General features: G+C 43.6%; 1 protein-coding gene across 1 annotated transcript in view; it reads left to right on the forward strand.

The window, feature by feature from the left end:
* The window catches only part of DNAH5 (dynein axonemal heavy chain 5), a 5,853,083-nt gene that overhangs the window by 271,099 nt on the left and 5,559,111 nt on the right, over window positions 1-22,873 (forward strand). The window contains exon 3 of the mRNA XM_085606747.1: window positions 21,079-21,163. Coding sequence (XP_085462873.1) covers window positions 21,079-21,163 — 85 coding nt within the window. The remainder of the gene's footprint in view (window positions 1-21,078; window positions 21,164-22,873) is intronic.

Below are 22,873 nucleotides of genomic sequence, written 5' to 3' on the forward strand. Positions count from 1 at the left end.
AGCCAAGAAGGATCGTGATGCTGTGTAGTGTTATACAGAAAATGTATACCTACTGCTGCACCACATGAGTGGGCTAGAAGGGGCATTGGATGACCAAGCACAGACAAATGTAGTTCACTACTAATATACTAATAGGACTTGACATAGCCTAGCATTGCCAACTCTTCCAAGATTACACAGCTACATTATTAGAACTTGTGGAAATAAACCTGTGTGCACTCACACATGATTATGTCAGCAACATTGTGTGCTGCAACTTTTACTTCCTCATTCACAATATCTTGAGCATGAGTATGTTCCAACTGATTTCTTGTCTTACTACTGACGGTCTTGTGTCATAACATACTTGTCTCATCTAATCCAAGGCAGTTTAGACCTCATAATGAGAACAGGAGTCATACACTAGATTTTTGATATGGTATCCGATTTGCTGTCCAAATTTATCAACTTGGGTAACAGCAGGTCTAGTGTCACAGATATTGATCATCATACATCAAGGTGGTGTAGTCATTGAATGAGCAATATCACACAGATCACATTGAAGTTGCCCAAATGTCCAGTAGCAGATGTAGGTGTTTGCTGTGTCACATGGGTTTCTCTTATCGTGAACACCTATAGGAAATAGGCATAGCTAGGATGGAAGGTATTTGACCCCAAGTCTTATGGCATTTAGGCACAGTGTCACATAGGTGAATCATATTGTTTTCCAGATTGTAAACATTATAACAGTTTGGGCTGTAAACCCAACATAGCACACTGCCGAATCGAATGACTGTATCTTCCATGTGTTTCAGTATATCACCAGGCCAGATTGATGCATTGTCTGTACAATATAGTAGACCTGAACATCATACTTGAAAATGTGTATTCAGCACTTCTCACCATTGTGTCAACTCTGCAGATGTCCACATTTAAGAAGGACAAGTCACCATATCCCCCTTTTTTTCTTGCATCATGCGCACAGTGTATATCTTAGATGCTATAGCTTTTCATCTCAAAATATCATGTACCTCAAAATGATGGCCATGTGACTTTTTAAATCTACTAGTAAGGCAAATAAACCATGTTTTTCAAAGCATAATTTATGACCAATGTGTTTTTTCATCATCCCTTTACTTAAAACCCTGTTTCCCTCAAAGACCTAATTTGGTAGCCGCTCAATGACATGTGTTCTCACTTTTACACAGTTAGAAACATGGACTCCGCTTTGGAATAGATATGATGATATCTGACACTCAATCATGGGAATGGCCAGTGTGAAATGTGAAATCAGTAAGCAAACTTATCATTTGGCCATCGGATACATGTGAGCACACTTAGCACCAGTACTGGGAACTAACATTGCCACACTGAAAAATCACTAATCACCAAGAGCTCAACATGGACATTACCTGCTATCTGGATGTGTAACATGGGATTTCACAGTTAAGTGAGCCAACATCAATTTACTTTACATTGTTGTTGTGGCCACACAGAGAACAGGCCAAACATTTGCTGATGTGCTCAGCCATCTTGAGCGATAACAAAAAATACTGAAGGTCATCTCCCTGCACATGTTGTTCCTATGCGTTCATATTGCGATAGAATGGCACTATTGGCAATACCCTGACTATTTTAGCCTCCCATGTCCCAGATGAAAGGGACATAACCATGGCTCTTCCAATTTTCTTGCATATGCATCTTTTAACACCAAACAGTGGTTTTGTGCACCTCACAGCCTAAAAAAGGGGCAGCCAGGCTCAAATACGTGCACATGCATGGATTAAAATACTGTGCAGCAAGGCACATACTCACCCCCTCCTTGCTGCTGTCTGGCTCTCAACTGCCCATCTAGGTCTGGATAGACCACCGCCAGGATGCATATCATAAGGGGTCAAGGTGCAAAGTGCTCCCCTCCTGCCTGGAAGTGACAGGCCCAGCTGGACTTTTGCAATCTTTCTGGTCCAGCCTCACAAATTTTGCCACTGTTTTCTGCAGTGGGCACTGCGCTGACATGTGACCCCCACGAAGCGAACCTTCCGGGCAATGGTCCTCCACGGGTTGACCTTCTGACGGGAGTTGACCTGTAAGGATGACATGGTGACAGGCCCTTAGTTCACATGCAACATGTACAAATACTTGTACACATAGGTTATGAAAAGCTTGCCCCAGAAGTCTAAAAGCTAGCATAGTGGTATCCTGTAAACTTCACCTGTTTTAAATGAGGACTCTTTCCTCCCATAAGAATAGTGATATAATGTTAACACAAGTACACACACATCTACAACAGTGTACTTGCCCAGAACAGTTACATACACACTTTGCAAGTTTAAAAATCAGGTTAAAATGATAGTCTCTAAGATTACTAATGCCAGAAGTGCATGGATATTGCACATGTAAACTAACAATTCTGTCTGATCATCACTCACCTGCTCCTCTGGTGTGTCATAGAGCTGCCTGTATAGGGGCAGGACCTCAGCTGTGAAGGCTGGGGCCCAGCGTTCTGTACAGTGAGACATTTTAGCTCCCAGAGGATGTGGGCAGCAGTAGAGAAATGGGGAGATCCTAAAATATTGTAGTTAGTGCAGACAAATGAAATCTCTTGGAAACTGCCAGATTATATCTAGACCGCCTAACCGATCTTTAGTCCAGGCGGCCAAAGAGATAGGTCCGCTACGTCGGTCGTTTTTTCCGAACTCGTCCAATGCATTCAATTGCTTGCTGACACCACGCCTACCGCGTGCTTCAAAAAAATCTGCGGTTTGTAAATGTTGTGAATTTGTGATATTTCATGCCTGAATGCAGCATATTTCTGGTGAAAGGGACATCTAACTGAAACACTTACACTCCCATGATGACCTAACCTTGAGAGGCACATGACGCACTGATTTTGAGTCTAATACCAACAAGAAAAAGACTACGCCTTTTTGGTACTTAGGGATTATATTAGTCAATATGCATCTCTGGTGCATTTCAAATACTGTTTACACCTAGTCACTACATTACAGGACAGTGTGACCCAGTGTGTGATCTGTGTGATGTGGAGCTGGAAAGAGGGTGTGTGTTTGAAGTCCTGGATACTACATTCTCAGAGAAATTACTACACTCAAATATTAGGCAGAATATATATGCTTTGCTCCGATATGTGAGTTTCTAAGACAACTTTGTGTGCTACACTTATGTGTACAACAGCATTTTCTGACACTTCTATATTGTAAATGGTTTGTGTATGTAATTGTTAGTGGAATGCAGACATGACAACATGACTGAGTCCACCATGTGACATTAGTGTGCATATGTTGCATGCAATATGCTAGATGTATGTGTTGTCCCGGATGTCATGTATTACATGATCCTATTGTGTGTACAGATGAACTATATAATTGATATCACAAAAATAAGTAAAGGCTTCTTGTCTTGTGAGTTTTTGGAGTATGTCCTGCTTGATTTGGCGTAAACAACAATTGACACTAGTGAAAATTACAGCACTACACTATAATTGCTGTTTCACCAAACCTTTCATACATGTTTAGCAACAGCATGTATGCTGTGATATGTATCTAATGATAACATTGATCATTGACATGTGTTTTTAGCTGACATGAAGTGTTGTGTGTTTAATTGTTCTTTACAGTTGGTCTAAGTGCATGTTGCTTGGTACATTTTGAACTGACACCAACTGTGTAAGCACTCTACATATAGGTATCACAGAGGAGCCGAAAGACAGCCTCCTCTGTACAGGCCCTTTCGAGACCTCCAAAAATTGGAACAGCGAGACATAATCAAAAACTACTGTCTCACAAGGGAGTCAATCAATGATTTGTGCAAGCAGTTGGCACCTTATTTGCGGCCTCAGAGCATCTATCCAACAGCACTAACCCACAAGGTTAAGTGATGGCAGCACTGCATTTCTTTGCCACAGGAACATTCCAATAAACAGTGGTAACATCGGGTGAAATGTCCCAGCCCATGTTTAGTAATGTTCTTCGGGATGTGTTGCAGGCATTGACCCGATACATGAACCACTATATCACGTTTCCGAAGCCTGGAGAATTGGCCGCCATCAAGGGTGATTTTTATGCTTTAGGATGAATACCCCATGTATTTGGATCGATTGATGTCACTCATGTTGCTTTGATGCCACCATACAGGCCAATGAACAGGTGTATTGCAACAGGAAACATTTCCACTCCACCAATGTCCAGGTGGTGCGTTTGCCTGACGTGCATTTCACAAGTCTATGCCAGATTTCCGGGGTCTGCGCATGACACATATTTCCTGCGTAACAGCATCATCCCACATTTGATGAGCCAACTGCAACCTGAACGTGCCTGGCTGGTTGGTAGGTGATGTTGTACATGAATGTTGTAGTGTGTGTTGTTTGTATGTCAGATATAGACATATGTTGTTTCACAACTGAGCTCTTGTCTATCTTCAATGTAGGAGACCCTGGGTACCCCAACCAGACAAGGTTACTGACAACACTAAGTAACCCAGTCACCCCATCAGAAGTGCGCTTTAATGAGGCCCATGGCCGGACCAGGCGGATAGTGGAGCGAGCTTTTGGCCTCCTAAAGTCAAGATTCCGCTGTCTGGATAAGACTGGAGGAGCCCTCCAGTATGCCCCAGGACAGGTGTACCAGATAATCGTGGCTTGCTGCATGCTACACAACGTAGCCATACGTAAGCACATACCTCTAATTGAGGACGAAGGAGACCAGCAGGCGCACCTGATGGAGGACCCCGGACTGGGCAATGATGGGAGTGGTGATGCTGATGATGGAGTGGACTTGAGAACTAGCTTATCAACAACTTTTTCACATGACTGTAAGTATGCAATGAGAGGAGGTTACTAATCACCATTGGTTGTTCTGTAGCTGGTGGACTATGTGTATGCATGCTTACGAGTGTTGGATAAGTGTCCTGAAGTTTGTTGGAGACTTGTTTTGGAAATGTTTAAATGTACAGTGTTTCAGTGAAGCCTATCTAGTGTTAACAATGACATTGTGGGTGAAGTGTCATACTTCTCTGACTTGTGAGACATTATTTATGATTGCTAAACTCTATTTTGTTATGCTTTTTTACCAGTGTACTTTGCCATGTCATCTACAAAGTTGACCTACTGAGTTGATCCATCACCAGACATATGATGTTGTGACAGACACCAACATGGATGTTGAAATTTTGCTGAAATACCTGGCACACGCTTCCTTTTGACATAATAGCCTAGTATTTTTGTTCTTAGTGTTTTTCACTACTGTGTGATATTAATGTAGTTTGTGTTCAGGTACCAGATTGTATCTGAACAATAAAAAATGTGTTCCACATTGAGGTGTGCAGTGTCTGATATCACATATCCAAACAAGTTATAATCTAAGTTTGAACATGATGAAATAGTGGACTAACTACAATTGTTGATTGGGCTGGCAACTAGTGATGATTTTGTATACAATTGATTTCCTGTGAATATGTACCATGGCCTACAGTTTGTCTGATACTTTACGTATATCTATCTTGTTGTGCAAAAGTTAATTTACTTAGTGGCACTTAAGTTACAACTTACAGGTACTTGATTACCTAGGCCGGTGACACTTTCATCATTGTGATAAAAAGGGGGTGACATCATTTTTAGTTTAAATTGAAAGTCACAACATAAGCTAGTATTGATGTGTAAAGTGGTTTATTTTGACATACATGGTGCATTGGTGATGACAGACAATAGTGATGTGCTTATAAAACAAAACAAATGTTATGATCGGCGTTGACAGTGTTTACTGATGAAATCCAAAAGAGCCTAGCCACAGTTGTCCAAGTCTAAAGTCCAACTTTGCACCTCCATCAGATGTGTAACAGTTTGTATGGACAGTCAACAAAGTGAACATTCGGCACACAACAGATGATAAATGATGTGCACCTTTTTTTTACTTGCTGGGGGTTGTGCATTTCCATCTGACTCTCCCCTATCTTTCCGCGGACGACCCACCCTACATTTGGATGGGAGAACCAAAACTGCAGCCTCCTGGAGTACTAGGGAATCTCCGTCTGGCTCAATGTCCCTCCCTTGTGCAGATGTTGTTGGCACAGATGGAGTAGGCACACAGGGAGGGGTACTTTGCTGACAAGCCAACTGGTGGAGGCTGGTACTGATATCCCTCATCACCCCTAAGACCTCATCCATTTGGTGATTCAAACGTTTGAGTTTTTGGAGGCCTGCAGCTGTTCAATTTTCCAGAGGTGTTGTTCAACCTGGCCCATTGTTCCCTGGTACTCCTCATTGGCATTGAGTAGCCGGGAAAGGTTTGGTTGGGCATCTGTAGCACCAGCTGTAGAAAGCAGCAACTAAAAGCATGCCTTTCATATTTTAGTTTTGTTACTCCACATCTCAATGGACTTTTATAAAGAAGCCCAATATGGAAGAGTATTTTGCCTATTCGGGCCTGTCGTGACAAATTCGCAAATAATTACAGAAGTCAAAAAACATATTTAGCTTGGTAGTTTTATTACGTTAAAACTACACTACACTTTATAAGAAAGCCATCACTAGGAAACCAAACTCTCATTCTTCAACAATGAGTCTAAACACCTCTTATTAAAAACAGACAAGACTCTCTTTAACACCCTTACCCTAACATTCACTTAGCAGAGTCTCCATAGCAACCCAGTAGGACCAGTAGGTCACAAGTTCACAGCACATTCTAGGAGGAGCATACTGGTTACAAAATGAACTGCAACAGGTGTGGTTGACTGTTCAGAATCAAACGCATATTCAAGTTTGCTTTACACTTTTTTTTTTTAACGAGAGCCAATCACAGATCTACTACTTCTCCTTTAAAGACACAACCTAATTTTATTAACCTGCATATTTACAGAATCCAATCAAATATATTTTTTCAAACCAGGACCTGGCATCCATTTTAACTGCCTTTCATTTTGAAAACTGTCTCATTCATCTCCAGCCTTCTCCTGTCTGCAACTGCTGCTTGACATCAAAATGGTTAGAGTTGTGGGCCACAGCTATGTGTTTTGGGCTAGAGAATGTGCTAGAAAGAGTGGCATTGACAGGGTCTTTGGTTTGCCTATTTTGTGAACATTACTTGGATTGGCCAGAGAGGGTTAAAGTGCCATCAATTGCTACCTTTGGTTGAAAGCATTGTGGATTGACAACCCCCTGACCTCATGATTGTATACTGTGGTGGCAATGACCTAGACACATTTACTGTGATAAAACAGGAAATTCTAATGAAGGATACCTTTGCACAATTAATGTTACTTTTTCCTCAGACTGTCTTGGTGTACACCAACATATATCGGAGGCAGAAATGGAAGTGGTCAGTCAATTCTGTCCACAGATTGACAGAGCTAGGAAACGTTTTAGTAGAACAGTTTCTTCTGCATTCCTCAGAGACCATAACAGGGCTGAATCTACAACAACAACTTGCATATTGATATGCATTGAATAAATAGAAGTTATAGAGTTCACTTCACAGACGAAGGCAACAGAGTGTTTCTCAGCAACTTGAAACTCTGCATTTGGTCTTATGTGTTTTTCAATTTTTTTTAATTCATCGCGAATACACAAAACAAAAGCAGACATTCAATAGATACCAACACATTCAAAATTCTTAACTATATAAAGGATTCTGTGCATCATACTGGGTACATCACCATGTAAATAAGTCTATGTGTGCATGCGTGTCTGAGTGGGTCTCTCAGTGCGTGACAGTGTCTGAGTGGGTTTCTGAGTGAGTGTATGAGTGTCTGAGTGAGTGGGTGCATAACTGTCTGAGTAGGTCTGTGAGTGGGTGTATGAGTGTATGTGTAGGTCTGTGAGAGTCTGTGAGTGGATGCGTGTCTGTATAGGTCTGTGAGAGGGGGGTGCGTAAGTGCCTGACTAGGTTTGTCAGTGGGTGCATGAGTGTCTGACTTGGTCTCTGAGTGGGTGCATGAGTGCCTGAGTGGGTCTGTAAGTGGGTGTGTCACTGTCCCAGTGGGTCTGTGAGTGGATGCAAGAGTGTGTGAATGGGTGTGTGAGTGGGTGTCTGTTTAGGTCTGTGAGTTGGTATGAGTGTCTGTGTGGGTCAATAACTGGGTGTGTAAGTGTCTAACTGGGTTTGTCAATGGGTGCATGAGTGTCTAAGTGGGCCTGTGAGTGGGTGTGTGAGTGTCTGACTCAGTCTCCGAGTGGGTGCATGAGTGTGTAGGCGTTTCACTGTCCTGGTGGGTCTGTGAGTTGGTGTAAGTATCTGAGTGGGTCTGTGAGTAGGTGTTTGAGTATCAGAGTCAGTCTATTAAGGGGTGCCTAAGTATCCCAGTACGTCTATGAGTGTGTGTGAGGGTATCTGAGTGGATCTGTGAGTGGGGGTGAGAGTGTCTGCATAGGTGCATGAATGTCTAACCAAGTCTGAGTGGGTGTGTGAGTGAGTGCATAAGTGTCTCAGTGGATCTGGGAGTGGTTGCCTTAGTGTCTGAGTGGGTCTGTGAGTGGGTGCATGAGAGCCTAAGTGGGTCTTTGACTGGGTGTATCAGTGTCTGAGGGTCTGCGAGTGAGTGTGAGAGTTTTTGAGTGGGTGTGTAAGTGAATGCATAAGTGTCTCTCAGTGACCCTGCGAGTGGGTGCGTAAGTCTGTGAGTGGGTGCTTGAGTGTCTAAGTGGGCCTATAAGTTGGTGCCTGAGTGTCTGATTAGGTCTGTGAGTGGGTGCATAAAAGTCTGAGTAGATCTGGAGTGAGTGTCTGACTGTGAGTGGTACATGAGTGTCTGAGTGGATCTGTGAGTGGGTGCTTGAGTGTATGAGTGGGTCTGTGAGTGGATGCATGAGTGTCTGAGTGGGTCTGTGAGTAGGTGCATAAGAATCTGACTGGGTCTGTAAGTGGGTGCATGAAAATCTGGCTGGGTCTGTGAGTGGGTACGTGAGTATCTAAGAGGGTCTAAGTGGGACATGAGTGTTTGGGTGGGTCTCTGAATGCTGTGCCCATACTGTGTCCCAGAAACACGCCTATATCCCACCCATGGTTTCAGGCTACATCCAACCTGACCCTTTATTCAAGTTTCTACCATATAATTTTAGCTCCAGGGACTGTGCCAATAAACTAAAATGGTGGCCACAACTTTGTGCTCACGGCATTCCTGTTGGCGTGCGCATTCGTGAATCGTCGCAAAATATTCGCCAATTAGTTGCAACCCTAGATATATAAATTTGAATTTCCTTTAATATCGTGCAAACTTTTGAACAGATTTACACCAAATAACCGAAAGTGTGATCTGCAAACAAAAAGCTACCTTTCTACCAAATTCAGTGTAATACCATCCAGCAGTGCCCAGGGCCAAAATACGCCCAGGGAGGGGGTCTGCGTGCCCCCCTTCCCTTATACAATATGGCCAGGCCCCAGAAGATGGGGGTCCACAGGGCCGTAATAGGCCTGGGGAGAGAGGCTGACTGCCTCTCCCATAATTATAGTGTTGGACCCCTGGAGATGGGATCCCTGGGGGCCAAAGTTGGCCCGGGAGGGTGACACGTGCCCTCCTCCCCTATAAAATGTGCCAGCCTCTGGGGCATGGGGTCCCTGGGGCCAAAAAGGGAGTAAGGCTGCGTGGGTTTGCTGCATGCAGGGGGTTGGTCGGCCAACCCCCCAGCCGCACATGGCCAAAGGCTGTGCGTGACAGCAGTTGGATTAACGTACGGTAATTAAATATTACTTTACATTAAAAAAACTAGAAATTCAGTGTAAAAAACGAAGGGACGTTAGAGTTATCTAAAGTAACTATAACTCATGTCCTAAGGTAACTTACAACTTGCACCCTCGCTATGCACTGCTAATTACCCCACAGATTACATCACTTATGACATCTGTTATGACATCATTGAAACTACACTGCAACATTTGCTGTAAAATTGATGAGAAAATTGGGTATGGCGGGGCGCGAGTTATAGTTACTTTAGGTCACGAGCGGATCAGCATGAAACATGGCATGGTGCAACTTTGGGATTTACACATTTTGATTAAAAGGTTTTATGCAGATATGCTAAACAGCACCAAAGTTATAAGCAAACCAAAAAAAAGTATTCCTATTGAAGAAAACCCTTAATATAACTCTGAGTGCCATCTCTTTTATCACTGAAGTTTGCAAAATTGTTGGTGCCGTTAGTACATTCCTGGAACTCATCTGCTGATTCATCTGTGAACTGCGAGAAAAAAATCACAGATGCCTTGTGCAAAAAACATACATATATATAATATGGCACTGCTCAACAAATTCTGGCATAGCAGGTTTTGTGCAGATCCAACACCAGAGGCAGAAAAATTGCATTTCTCATTTTAACTCCTACTGGAAGCTTTTAGCGGCACTCTAGAAAATATAGAATTGCACCAAACTTGGAATAAAGCTACAACTTTACTCAATGAAGTCCCTTTGCATGGTTTGCTGTGAATCGGTTCATGAGTTTTCGAGAAATTAAAGTAAGAAAAGTGTTTTTTGTAGGTCTCAAGTTCAGCCAACCTCTCAATGAAGCTAGAAATATCTGGACTATTAATCTGCAGTTGGTCCTCAAATCCAAATTCAAGGACTGTTCGTAGATCTAATTTGTTTAAAAAATGTTGAAATCTTATTGAATGTTGAAGCTTTTTCCCTTTTGATCTGTTTTGAATCCATAGTTTCAAAATTGAGACTGTGGATCCAAAGGATCTGATTGGCTGGTGGCTGGTGTGCGTTTTCTCTTGCTGCTGCCATTACAGGATGCTGGAACAATTGCTGCTTCCTGAAGAATTGTTGAAAGGCCATATTATGGGGCAGGGTAAGCAACCCCTGACACCCCCCCCCCACCTTTGTGGCTGAGAGGGGCCCTAAATGGTCCATGTTTACCAAAATAAATCCTTGTCCTGGGATCCATGAATCCAGTGAGGGAGTCAGTGGACCCCATTGGACACAGAACCCACTAAGTTGGTGGCCCCCAGCCTGTGACCATGGCGCTAATACCACAGATTATTTATGGGGAGGGGACTGCCACAGACAGACTTGTGCTGAAACCCAAACCACTTTGTGCAGCTTCTAAGGGCACCCTCCTTTATGATCATAAGCCTTGACGGTACACCCAGAATGAAAACTAGAGTAAAACCTGTTGTAATTCTTCAATGTTTTGTGGAGTTTACTATTAGGCTATTTTTTGTTACAACACATGTGGGAGTTTAAGGATTCTTAAATTCTATACTTGGTGACAAGAAACCTTTTGACAGGTTCTGTGGGTTAATACATCTGCTGTATCAATCAAAAGGGGGAGGAATGTTTGATAAGGGGTTTGACTCAGCTCTTGGAGGACATACTTATATAATCAAAGGAGAGTGAACTATACTGGTCTCAATAAAGAGTCTCACATGAGTTATCCCGAAAACCCTCAACTTCAAATGCCTCCGGTGGTGTATATGATCTTCACTGGGGCAGCTTGTATTATCAAGGTACCACTTCATAAAAGAAATAGGCACACATTAGAACAATATGGAGCTAGTCGCAAAATGAGACACCAAGGTGCCGATTCCGATCCGTTAAAAAAAATTACCGTACGACTCATATCCATATTTTTTTACGTACGAATCGTACAAGTCCCGTACAAACGGTGAAGTACAATTCGTACGTGAAAAATACATACGAATCGCTTCGGGAAAAGTCTACGAGACGTCCCCGGACAGTTTTACGTACGAGTCGTAAAACTGAAGTCCGAGCGCACAAGTACGATCCGTACCGGCGTTCCGAATACACAAGCGTATGGAAAACGTCTCCCGTACGGAGCGAACTTTGTACCACCCCTACCCCGAGTACACTTGGGCCCGGGGTATGAGTCGTACGGTCCCCCAGGCTCCCCCCTCCCGCGTATGTCTGCACCGTACCCCCCACCCGCGTATGTCCGCACCGTACCCCAGGTGTACCCCAATCCTCACGTATGTACGGTCCGTACATACACGCGGATTGGGGTACGCCTGGGGTACGGTGCAGACATACGCGGGTGGGGGGAACGGTGCTGACATACGGGGGTACGGTGCGGACATACGCACCATACATACACACTGTTGGCCTATGTACCGTGCGTACCCCAACAGCGCGTATGTACGCACCATACATATGCAATGTTGGGGTACGCACCGTACATGATGACACGTACGATGTGGGTGATGGTGTGTACGTCGCGTACCGGGCCCCCTTTTCGTCGTGCATCGCAGCGTACTTAGCTTTTTGGCTCCCGTAAAAATATAGCCGTGCTGAGTGCTGTAGGTACGAATCGTACTTGCTGGTCCGTACCATATATATTTAAGTGCATTATAACCTCGCGGTAAATGCTAACTTTAAAACGGCTGCTTAGAAACGTGTCGTGTTTGGTGTCAAACACCTTGGAATCATACCTCCCCGCCAGTAACTGGCTAGGGAAGTATGATTCCACCCTTCTAGAGGGACTTATGTGAAACACCAGTACACCCGGTACCAGCTTTCTCGACCTGGGCATCACAAAATGGATGGTGCCAGCCACAGACACGAGTCTGCCCTCCTGCTGTTGAGCTGAGCTCGAGCAGGGGAAGGCTTGACAATAGGGTTCCTGTCACAGGGAAGTGTGACCAACTCCCAGACAGGATTTAGTGTATTGGGCCTAGGTGGGTGCACTCTGAGAGTGTTTGAAAGTCTGCACTGGGGGCACATTTGGTGTCGCTGTACATAGTCCAGTTCAAACCGGTTGCAGGAGCCATTTGCTCCTGCTCTGGCGCGAAACTGGACAAAGGACATGGGTGTAGCCACCCCTCTGTCCTGACCCTCCCATAGGTGGGTCCCCAGAGTTTGTCCAACCCCTTCCTTGGGTATAAAGTAGGAACCCTGACTACAGGACTTTGGATTTTACCTGGACTCTGCAAGCAGAAACCAAGTACTGCGACAATCTACACTTCGCTGGGCGACTGAAGAATCTCCCTTGGAGTAAAGGAGTTACTCCCCTTGCAGCAGTAGGCACCTTAACACATCTGACCAGTTTACATCTCCTGAGCTCCTGAGGATTCCGAAGATTTCTGCAACACAGGAGGTGGGTTCCCAAGTGTCCCTGAGGTTGATCTGACCTCTCAGCAATTCTGAGTCCGGTATCCCTCGTGGGGACCGTGCAACCTGAACCCCTGTGCACCGTGTACTTTTGCAGCAGCATATGCTTTTTGGCAATCCCTGAGGCTGTGCTTTGGGCTACGTGTAGTCCTGACTCCCAACAAGTATTTCCACTGAAGATTTCCGGCCTACACTCCACGAGTGTTACATCGGCTGGTATTTTGTGATTCAGCTCGAGGTCCCTTTGTAATACCTGGTTTGTTGGCCTATTGGTCCCTGTGAAGGTAACTTTGACTTTCCTTGGGCTTTCCTGGTTGCTCCAGATGTGCCCTGGCTCTCCATTGCTTGGAGAGTCCCCAGGACCTTGCTCGTCCTCACTGTAGCTTGTTTCCTCTGTATGCGTGGGTTGCAGTTGCCAATGCTTGTTGGTGTTCGATCCGGACACTGACCCCCCAAGTACTCGACATCCTTCGTGGGACAGCTCACCTCCAGACTTTGGTCATCGTCAACGTCTCCTGGTCCCTGTGGCTGCAGAGTCAAGCATCCAATCTTCTCACCCGAAGCACCCGACATCGGTGGGCATTCGTCTACTGAGCCCCTGGTCACCCTGAAGTGACCCAGACTCTGTCCCCTCTGCTTTCAGGTTCTTCTCACCTTGGATCCAGGCTTGGATTCCACCGGACACCTTTCATCTTCCCGGCAGCAGCACTTCTTCGCATCACGCCATTGAAAACTACAAGGGTTTCCGACACCACTTGACCCCTATGCACCCGGCTCCTCTGGGATAGGTAACACGGGTACCTCGGTACTCACAAGGGTGCTGGCCTTAGAACCTTCTATGTTCAAAAGGGTTTGCTTGAAGTCCTCTCCGAAGTGTCCTTAAACTGTAATTTTCCAACTGCGACTTTCTCATAGGGTTGTACGGAGCTCGCGTCTGTGTTCTCACACTGTACACGTCCTCCATGGGTCCCCTGTGTCACTACTTTGGGTGGTTCCTTGGGGTCCCAGCGATTCTACGTGCTCTAGGCACTGTGTCTATTGAAGCCGTGGTTGTTATACCACTTTCTTAGTATATGGTGCGGTCTCCCCCTGGAGCCACTGTGTATTGTGCTGTTTACTATCGTTCTATTGATTTAATATTGTGTACTTTGTGCTCTAATCTCATAAAGAGGATAGTAGAGAGTGTTAAGCAATAAATACATATATTTTATATATCTCTTGTGTGGTTCTCCTTTCATTTGGTCATTCAGGAGGTTCTGATCTGGTAAAACAAGCTGCTTTACATTCCTTCGAGACTTAGCCTGAAGGCTCTCTCCACAGCTACCACTAGGATAGCTTTCTATAAAGGTTGTCTTTAACCTAATCATCAATAAGGATTGTTTGGACTGGTACAAGGTGCCCACTTTAATTAGTGGACAGCATATACTAGGCCAACTGCAACTTCTCACAGAATGTCCTTGCGGAATTAACATTTTCTTCCTCTCTGGCATGGTGAGCTGCATTCTCGGTCTTTCTTCAGCTAGCTCCGGTTGCCTGCCGGCTGTTCTACAAAAAATGTCTGACCATGTGGGTGGCCTGGCAGCAGTTGTAGGCGCTGTTCAGCGGCCTCCTCGTGCGCTCCATGGGCTTGCTCCACAGTTCAAGGCAAGGTGCAGGTTGTATCAACGGTAGCTTTTCTTGAACTAAAGCCTGCCTCGCCGGCCACATTAGATGGAGTCGTGCTGAGGTAGGTTACAATTTTTGACCCATTAAGCCAGCACTACTTTCTTCATTACAGCATGATGCCGAACTGGCAGACAAGAGAGCTAATTACGGAGCAGAGGATTTCAGCCAAAAGGTACAGGTACCCCTTTGTTTTATTTTTACTATGCGCAACGCCGGCCTAATCTTAAACCATAGGAGGGGGCGTGGTTCACCCAACTCAATTTCAACTTCTTTATGTTTTTTTATTAAGCACCAGGGCACGCTGCTTACTCTTAATCAGCAGCAATAGCAGCGCCACCTTTCTATGTTTTTCAGGCCTGCCCACACAACTTCCTTCGTTTCCGTCACCCCCGTAAACAATTATCCCTTAAATAGCTAGCTTGCAATCTCCACCCGCCCTACCAGAACTATCCTGCCTGTAGTTTAATATGATTTAATTCTTCTTTTTTGGTCTGTTTAAAATTCATGCAACCCCCCCCCCCCCCCCCTTCCCACCTGATGTTACCTCTGACCAGGGCTGTGTTCCTACTATCTTTCTTTCCCTCGCCTCCGAATCAGGTGGGTGATAATCGTAAAGAATGGGAGGTAACACATTATTGTATTTTTGATCTTAGTCCACTTGGGTATTTTTATTTCATGTCACTTTGTATTTTAATGCACATAGTTTTACATTTTAAACTGCATTCTAGTAGCTAAAAGTTTACATTGAAATTAGAAATGGCAAAATCGAAGAAAGACGGCCTCCTCTATCATAACAAATATTGAAGTTGCTCTTTATCTGCATGTAACTGTATTTATATACCGCTTGCTACCCCAAACAAGGTGTTGAAGTGCTTTTAGGCGCATAGCACACTACTCCGGAACCATGTGATGCACTCCTCATTTTGTAAGACTAGCCCTCGTCACAAAAGTACCGGGGAGGGGAATGGACCAAACTGCCTTAAATTGTGGATTTAGTTCCACCGAGATCAGCGTCATTGGCAGTTTTAAAGTTCACTTAATCATCACATAGATTGCTGGCGAGTTAGTTTGCTGGAATTAATATGCACTTGTCTTTACGCCCCAACTGAATGGCTACAGGAGCACAGAATACCAATGTGTGAACACATAACAGGCAATATCTCTAATAGATTAGCAATCTGTTTTTCTATTTGGCTCCCGTTCTTGAACATTCTGAATACAGAATGAGGTTGGAAAGCAGGGTTTCACAGCTCACTGGAAATACTGTTGCTGATTCTGTTGGCGTTATACTTCTGTGACCTTGTAGCCACAATATTAATTTTGATGTAACAGGAATAACAACTCCGTGCATGTACTGTATTACAATGTTGTGTGGTCAGAATCCCGCATATGTTTAGGACTGCTAAAGTGACATCTGCTTCTTGATACCGTGTGCATTGCTAGGTCTCAGTCGACTACACCTACCTTACTGCTATAAAAACGTGTTTCTGTGTGTATTGCAGTCCTTTAACAAATGTAATAGGTCTCGCATTTGTTGGAGTTATTGGCATTGTAAATGTATTCTAGTATTCTAAATTCCAATTCTTTTTTACCTAGCCCTTTTGCCGTCTGTAGGACCATATGTGGCAAAAAGTAGTCTTTTGGCCACATATGATACTGTCCACTGCAACTTGGCTAGGCAAAAACATTGCCATTTATAATACCAGTAACTCCAACTCCAACAAATGCGAGACCTATTGCATTTGGAATTAATGTTTAATTAGTTTGTTATGCTGCACTTCATAAGACGCCCACGTTATACTAAGATAATGCTGAGGCTACACAGCTTTTGCATCAGTATTGTTACATTTAAAAAGAGAAGCCTCATCTTAAAATACTTTTTCACATGTTTTGTAGCATTTCCAAGGTCTAAACAAGCAAGGATAGAAGCAATGTAGACGGTCTCGTGGAGGAAGTCTGGTTGGTGGGAGGGGGAGGAGAAACAGACACAAGGTCGACTGAGCGAGATTAAGCAGCGACAGGGTGGTGGGGGATTAAGATAATGACAGGTTTTTAAAGGTGGCCGGCCATAGGAAATGCTGCTAGCAAAGTAGAAAGAGTGGGGTGGGGGAGCATGTGAAAGCAGCCGCCCAGGTTAAAGTAAAAGCGGGCGCTCGTATTGTTATTGAAAGTAGGCGTCTGTGTTAGAGTGAAATCGGGTGCTCTATTAAAGTGAAAGTGGGTGCCCGTGTTGTTATTGAAAGCAGACGCATGTGTTGTTAATTTAAAAACACATAAGATAAGATAAAGTGTGTCCATGCTGCTTAAATAAACAGAAGTGGTTCAAGCTGACGCAGCGCATGTCCTGCCTGCAGTGAGAGAAACTCAATAAAGAAAATAGTGATTACAGACTAAATAACACGTACCATGTAACAACCGAAGTAATAAAAGGGCCAGTCGCCATGGGAGGTTACAAATGAAGACAAGGTGGTACTTAGGAAGTACTAACAACCCTATTTATGAATTAGAAGCCAGCATTTACGAAGTACAATGACACAAGCCAATGACAAATATGGACAGAGTGGGCGGGGCTTCAAGTGCATACTCCAATACAGCATGCCTCGCAGAGCAGCGCATGTACGCTGCCTCTGGGCTCTACCTAAAAAAGATGTAGTTTACTTCAGTTCTAAACAAGCTCTCACTAGCTTATTCAGTCCAACCAGCTGTTTCCTCCTCAGTGTCATACTTTTCCTTACTAGCAAACATATTGGAAAACAGGAAACAACCATATTGTGACATTTAGAATATTTCTTGAACTGACTCGAAGTGGTGATATCCTTTCACCTACCTACCATGTACCACTCTCTTATAGTTTTCCTGCACTCTAAAATTGAACTCTTCTCTTACAACATCAAGGACACCATGAAATCCCCTTCAAAATACCTAATCCCCCAACATGCTATTACCTTCCTAACTGTCAACCTTCCCAAACGCCATCCTCGTTGTAGATGCTTGCCAGATGGACTTCATTCTAGACACAAAACCACTCTGGCAGCTTGAAATCCCATTCTGAGAGTCATCCCTGTAGATTTGCCAGCTGCTTTCAACAGTTGCATGTTGCAACCACAATACTGACTGTGAGCTACAAATAGTATCTCTGTCTTTCACATAAAAGAAACATGTCTTTCTTTTCAGACAGCGAGTTGTGGGTCCAAATTGATTCTTTCACCTCAAGGAACAGCACCATCTCCAGTGGAGGGTCCACTTTCTCCTATTCTCTTCAGAATATACAGGCAGACCATCTTGGAGGTTATCATGATCGCCTTCCCAATGATGCTTAGATGAGCAGCAGAACTCTGTATACGGCAGTCATCGTTCTTCAATTCCAGCCACCGTGGCTTTTTGGCTATTCTGCCGCAACCAATGGTTTTGCCTTAAGGGCAGTCTTAGTATGAACTCTCTAATCAGAACTGTGACCATTTTTCTTTTGTCCTCCTCGGTCAGCGTTGTTAAAATCTATTCTTCAGCCTTATTCTTTGTCACTCTGTTAAGAGCTCTCATACACTCGATAAACTGATCTATGCCAATGGCATTCTAATGCCACATTAGCAGGTCTATCTGGATGCCAGTGGTAGTGGCTCCAAAAGGTCTAAAACGTTTCAACTAACCTCTTCATTGTTCTTGAAAAGATTTCAGAAGAAATTAAGTTGCTTTCACTACTCTCCCTTCTTGTGTCTTATCTTCTGCCAGCCATTCTTGTTAGTGCTCTGTTTGTATGTACCAATTTGTAAATAATCCCACCCTCACATCCCAAAAATCGAAGCATTAACTGGCTAAAAATGCTTTTCAAGTACCTCGGTTCCCCATGTTAAATCTCCAGCTACATTCCTTCCACTCCTTCGCCATTTCCTCTAGACCTACCTACTCTTCTCTCCATGCCCAATTCAAATTCTCTAAACGGGATGAATTACACTTCTTGGTATATCTCCTTACTCTCAGAACCCAAGATATTTCCAGTATTACCACTTTTGTTTTGTTTTATTGGGTTGAAGCACACTTATATAATTGCCCACAAGGTAAAGGGATTGGCCAAGACCCTTCTGTGGCCAAACATTTATTAAAGTGACACCACAACTTGTCCATACATAGCTAGCAAAAAACTTAAGGGCTTGTTTATGAGAGCCCTGTGTCACTTTTGCACCATGTAAAGTGATACATGTGTGACACATGGCTGTTAATCAGATTTATGAAGCTACGCAAAGCCGCCCTCAGGGCTTTGAGTGGCCTCATAAATCTTGAGTAAGGCAACACAGTGCAAATCGCTGCTTCGCCTTACGCTGCGCCCGGGAGGCGTTACATTAGCGTTGCAGTAGGTTTACACACGCAACACCCATTGATTTTGACGTTGTCCCAGATTTACAACATCATGTAAACCTGGGAAAGCGCCTAATAATTATGCCTCCTGAGGTGGGGCATAACGAGGAGAAATATTTTTATTTCTCCTTGTTTCTAACTCGTTCTATGTGTGTTGCAATCTGCAGCACACATAGAAGGAGGAGAACGACCCTTAGGATTGTTTTTGTGCGGGAAGGTGTCCCTTCCTGCATGAAAACGTTCCTGCATGCAATGTGCAAGGGTGCCTACTTTGTTGCTGGGCTACCAAAACGGCACCAGTGCAGGGAGAAAGGACAGGAATGCATCATATTGCATAAATACGCTGCATTCCTGCCCTTTCACTTAGGCGTAGGGCAATGCAGCAAGCTGCCTTGCTGCGCTGCCCAATGCCAAAATACCATAAATGAGGTCCTTAGCGTTTATTAATGCTTCCTTCATTTGTGAAGGTGCTGGGGATACTTAAAAGCATAATATTACAGGAGTCAGAGCCAGAAAAGTACTCTAATAACAAACCCTTGTCAGGGACGTTAGTTTCATCTGTGGAGTATCCAAGGGGCCATTCATGGGAGCTAGATTTGAACTTCAAAACTACTGTCTTTGTGCCTTCATCAAGGACAATTGTGAGCTCTCCAGGATTGTCAGCTGTTAAAGCCTGCAGGTACTTAACTGCTACTTATGTCTGAGGGAAGAGAAACTCTTTTCCACTATGCATCACTCAGAGGCAGCCCAGTGAAAGTACCGAAGCCTGTACACTACGCTGCAACAATCCTTTTCACCCCCCTCCCCCTGAAGTTCCTTGTACCACTTAGTGGTTCTGGAGTGAGCTCCCGAAAAGATTAGGATAGTTGCGCCCCACTTCAAAAACCTTGGGCTAGATTTGCAAAATCGAGCCATTTACAAATGCAAAAATGCCTTTTCTGAAGTACTAAGCCCAAATTGCGATTCGGTAACCTGTTACCAAATCGCAATTTGGGTTTGCAAATTAGTATTTGGAAGGGGCGTATTTAGTGCGTCCCTCACAAATACCGATTCGCATTGGTATGTATAAATGTTTTGCGACCCAAATGCACTCACAAAACATTCGCGCTTTACCACAAACTCAAACTTGGTGGTAACCCATTTGCAGACATGGTGGTCTGCTGACCCCAACAGGCCACCATCCCTGTGATGGCAACGAATCGTAGTGGGTCAAAAATTGTAACCTACCTCATTAGTATCCATGAGGTAGGTCTATTTGCGACCCACTACGAATCGCTATTTTAGAAATAGGGGCTAAATAAACCCTTTGTACATTGGTGATAGCGAGTACCAAGTACCGATTTGCAAAAAATTTGCTAGTTCGTAATCACTATTACTATTCTTCATACATTCTAGCCTAGTACTTTAGTGTTGCTATTTTCAAAGTCCATTCCTTATTCCATTTCTCAGGATTCGAGGCAACAACACTAAATTAATCCGCTTTGAGCGCCTCATCAATATGTTGGGTGCTATTTTGGGAACTTTACAGCTGTGGGAGAGGCCTCTCTGGGATAACTGTCTGCGGTCGCCACTTCTTCCGAATCACGCCTTAAATCAGCGCATTCACATAAACTCTGCTGACCGGAAGCAGATGCATCGAGACTTCTGCTCCGAGTGGGGGCCATCCGTGGAGCTTCCAGGATTGCCTCAGATACACTTTAAAAAACAACTTCCACTGCCCCTAGCTTAATTATTTTGTTGTCATTGAGAGACGTCAGTTTTGCTGTGTTCAAGAACTCCTTACCTCAAATCATCTTTATAGCAATAAGCAAGGGTGCCTATTAAGTGCAGTGTACATCTAAGCACTTCAACCTGCTTGATTATCTAGGTTGATGTATGCTCCGTAAAATTTGGTCTGATTTAAAACAACATTGTTGTGTTTTTGTACTAATGTTATCAACAATTTGGTGTGTATCTTTTTTAGAGTACCCTTAGGAAATTATCCTAATCCAAGACCATTTTTTCTTGTGGTAGATTGAGCGCATCGATCGATTCTTTGCTGTCGGAGGACTTCGTCACGTTATATTTTACTATCAAGATGTAGAGACATCTGATGCAGGTATTGTAAAGGTGCTATGCAGTAATGTATGTAATTGGTTTGCAGAACATAAGCTAATTTGATGTTAGATTTGAATACACCAGACACTTAATTGCTCTTTCTGTCTAAATTAAGGCCTTGCTGCGTTGCATGAAAGGGCAGGAATGCACCGTATTTAAAAGATTACCACACGGGGCACCATGGTGCAAGGCTGCTTGCGTTGTAGGCAGGATTGTTTTTGTGCAGGAAGGTGCACCTTCCTGCACAAAAACAATCGTCAGAAGTATTTTCCTATTCTTAAGTGTGTTGCAGAATGCAGCACACTTAGAAAGAGGAAACAACGAGGAGAAATAAAGATATCTCTACTTGTTGTGGCTCTGGTGGTGGGGAGGAATACAGTTCTAACACAGTCCCAGGTCTACCAGTGTTGGTAAATCTAGGAATGTGTCAGACCGCATGGGTGGAAATGTGGGTACACTCACGCTCTACCCATACCATGGCACGTCTCCCTGTCGCAGAGTCCTGCAAGGCAGCGATTAGCGCTGCCTTGCGATACTCTAGATTTATGAAGCCACACAGGGCCACACAAGGTGGCTTCATAAATCTCATTTAGGCCCTTGCGTCTCCTTGCATGGCGCAAGGGCAACGTAAAACCTTGATAAATTTGGACCATAGTCTATAGAATTTTAGTCCCTTGCGGTGACTTTTCCACAGAGTGCCTGATTTGGGGAATAAATAAATGATTACATCCATGACGCAATATTTTTTCCTATGAGCCTGCCACAATGTTTGCTGAATTCGAAAGTTACCTTGTCTTCAACAATTCTGGACCATGTCACAAAATAATTTTTGCCTGACGTTGATATCCTTATTGGTTTGATGGCAGTGCCTGATGCAAACGCATTTTATCACCGTATTAAGAAATACGATTTTTGGAAGGAGTAACATGTTACAAAAATGTTTTTGCATATTTGTTGTAAGGCATTTTGTTGGATTGGTGACGTAATTATTTTTTTTTTGGCTGCTTTGTTTTTGAGCTGCATTATTGCAATGTGTTGTGTTGTACTGTGGGTGCTATATTGCTTCTGTTTTTACTTTTTTCTTTTGTGCACTGTTATTTTTTATTTGTTTTGTATTGCTTTGTGCATGCTATTCTGTCATGTTCTTTTGCTTACATTAAATATATAAACAAATGTTGCTACATTTCCAGCCAAACTTAGCACTTGCCTTTGAAGTTCCTGTAACAAGCAACCATTTACCACAGGGTAAAATAGATCTTCTTAATCTCAACTATTTAAGACATTCAGGGCCTGCTTTAGCACTGATGGTGCCCCGTGTGGTAATCTTTTTCAGCCCTCCTTCAATTACCTTCTTCACGGATTCTCTCGCCTACACCCTCCAACAGTGCTCCTGTACTCTCCTTAGCTCCTATCTAACATGCATTCCATATGTTTTATAGCACTACTCATACCATTGTAGGATGTCAAAGCACTCTACATCACACACGTTATACAGAGACAATGAATCATATATGTGACATCTGTTTATAAGAAATGTTACTTAAAACAATGAGGATTACAGCGTGTAGTAATCAAATGTCCTCCATACTGGTAGGCAGTATATTTTAAGAGTGTTTTCTCTGGAGAAGGCCAAACGTAGGATTTAAAACATACCTCAGTAGTTGGTGTTGGCTTTACTTATAAGAATGTATTGCATTTTATTGTAATTGCA

This window comes from Triturus cristatus, chromosome 5_2 (genome assembly GCF_964204655.1).
Source record: "Triturus cristatus chromosome 5_2, aTriCri1.1, whole genome shotgun sequence".
Classification (NCBI taxonomy): domain Eukaryota; kingdom Metazoa; phylum Chordata; class Amphibia; order Caudata; family Salamandridae; genus Triturus; species Triturus cristatus.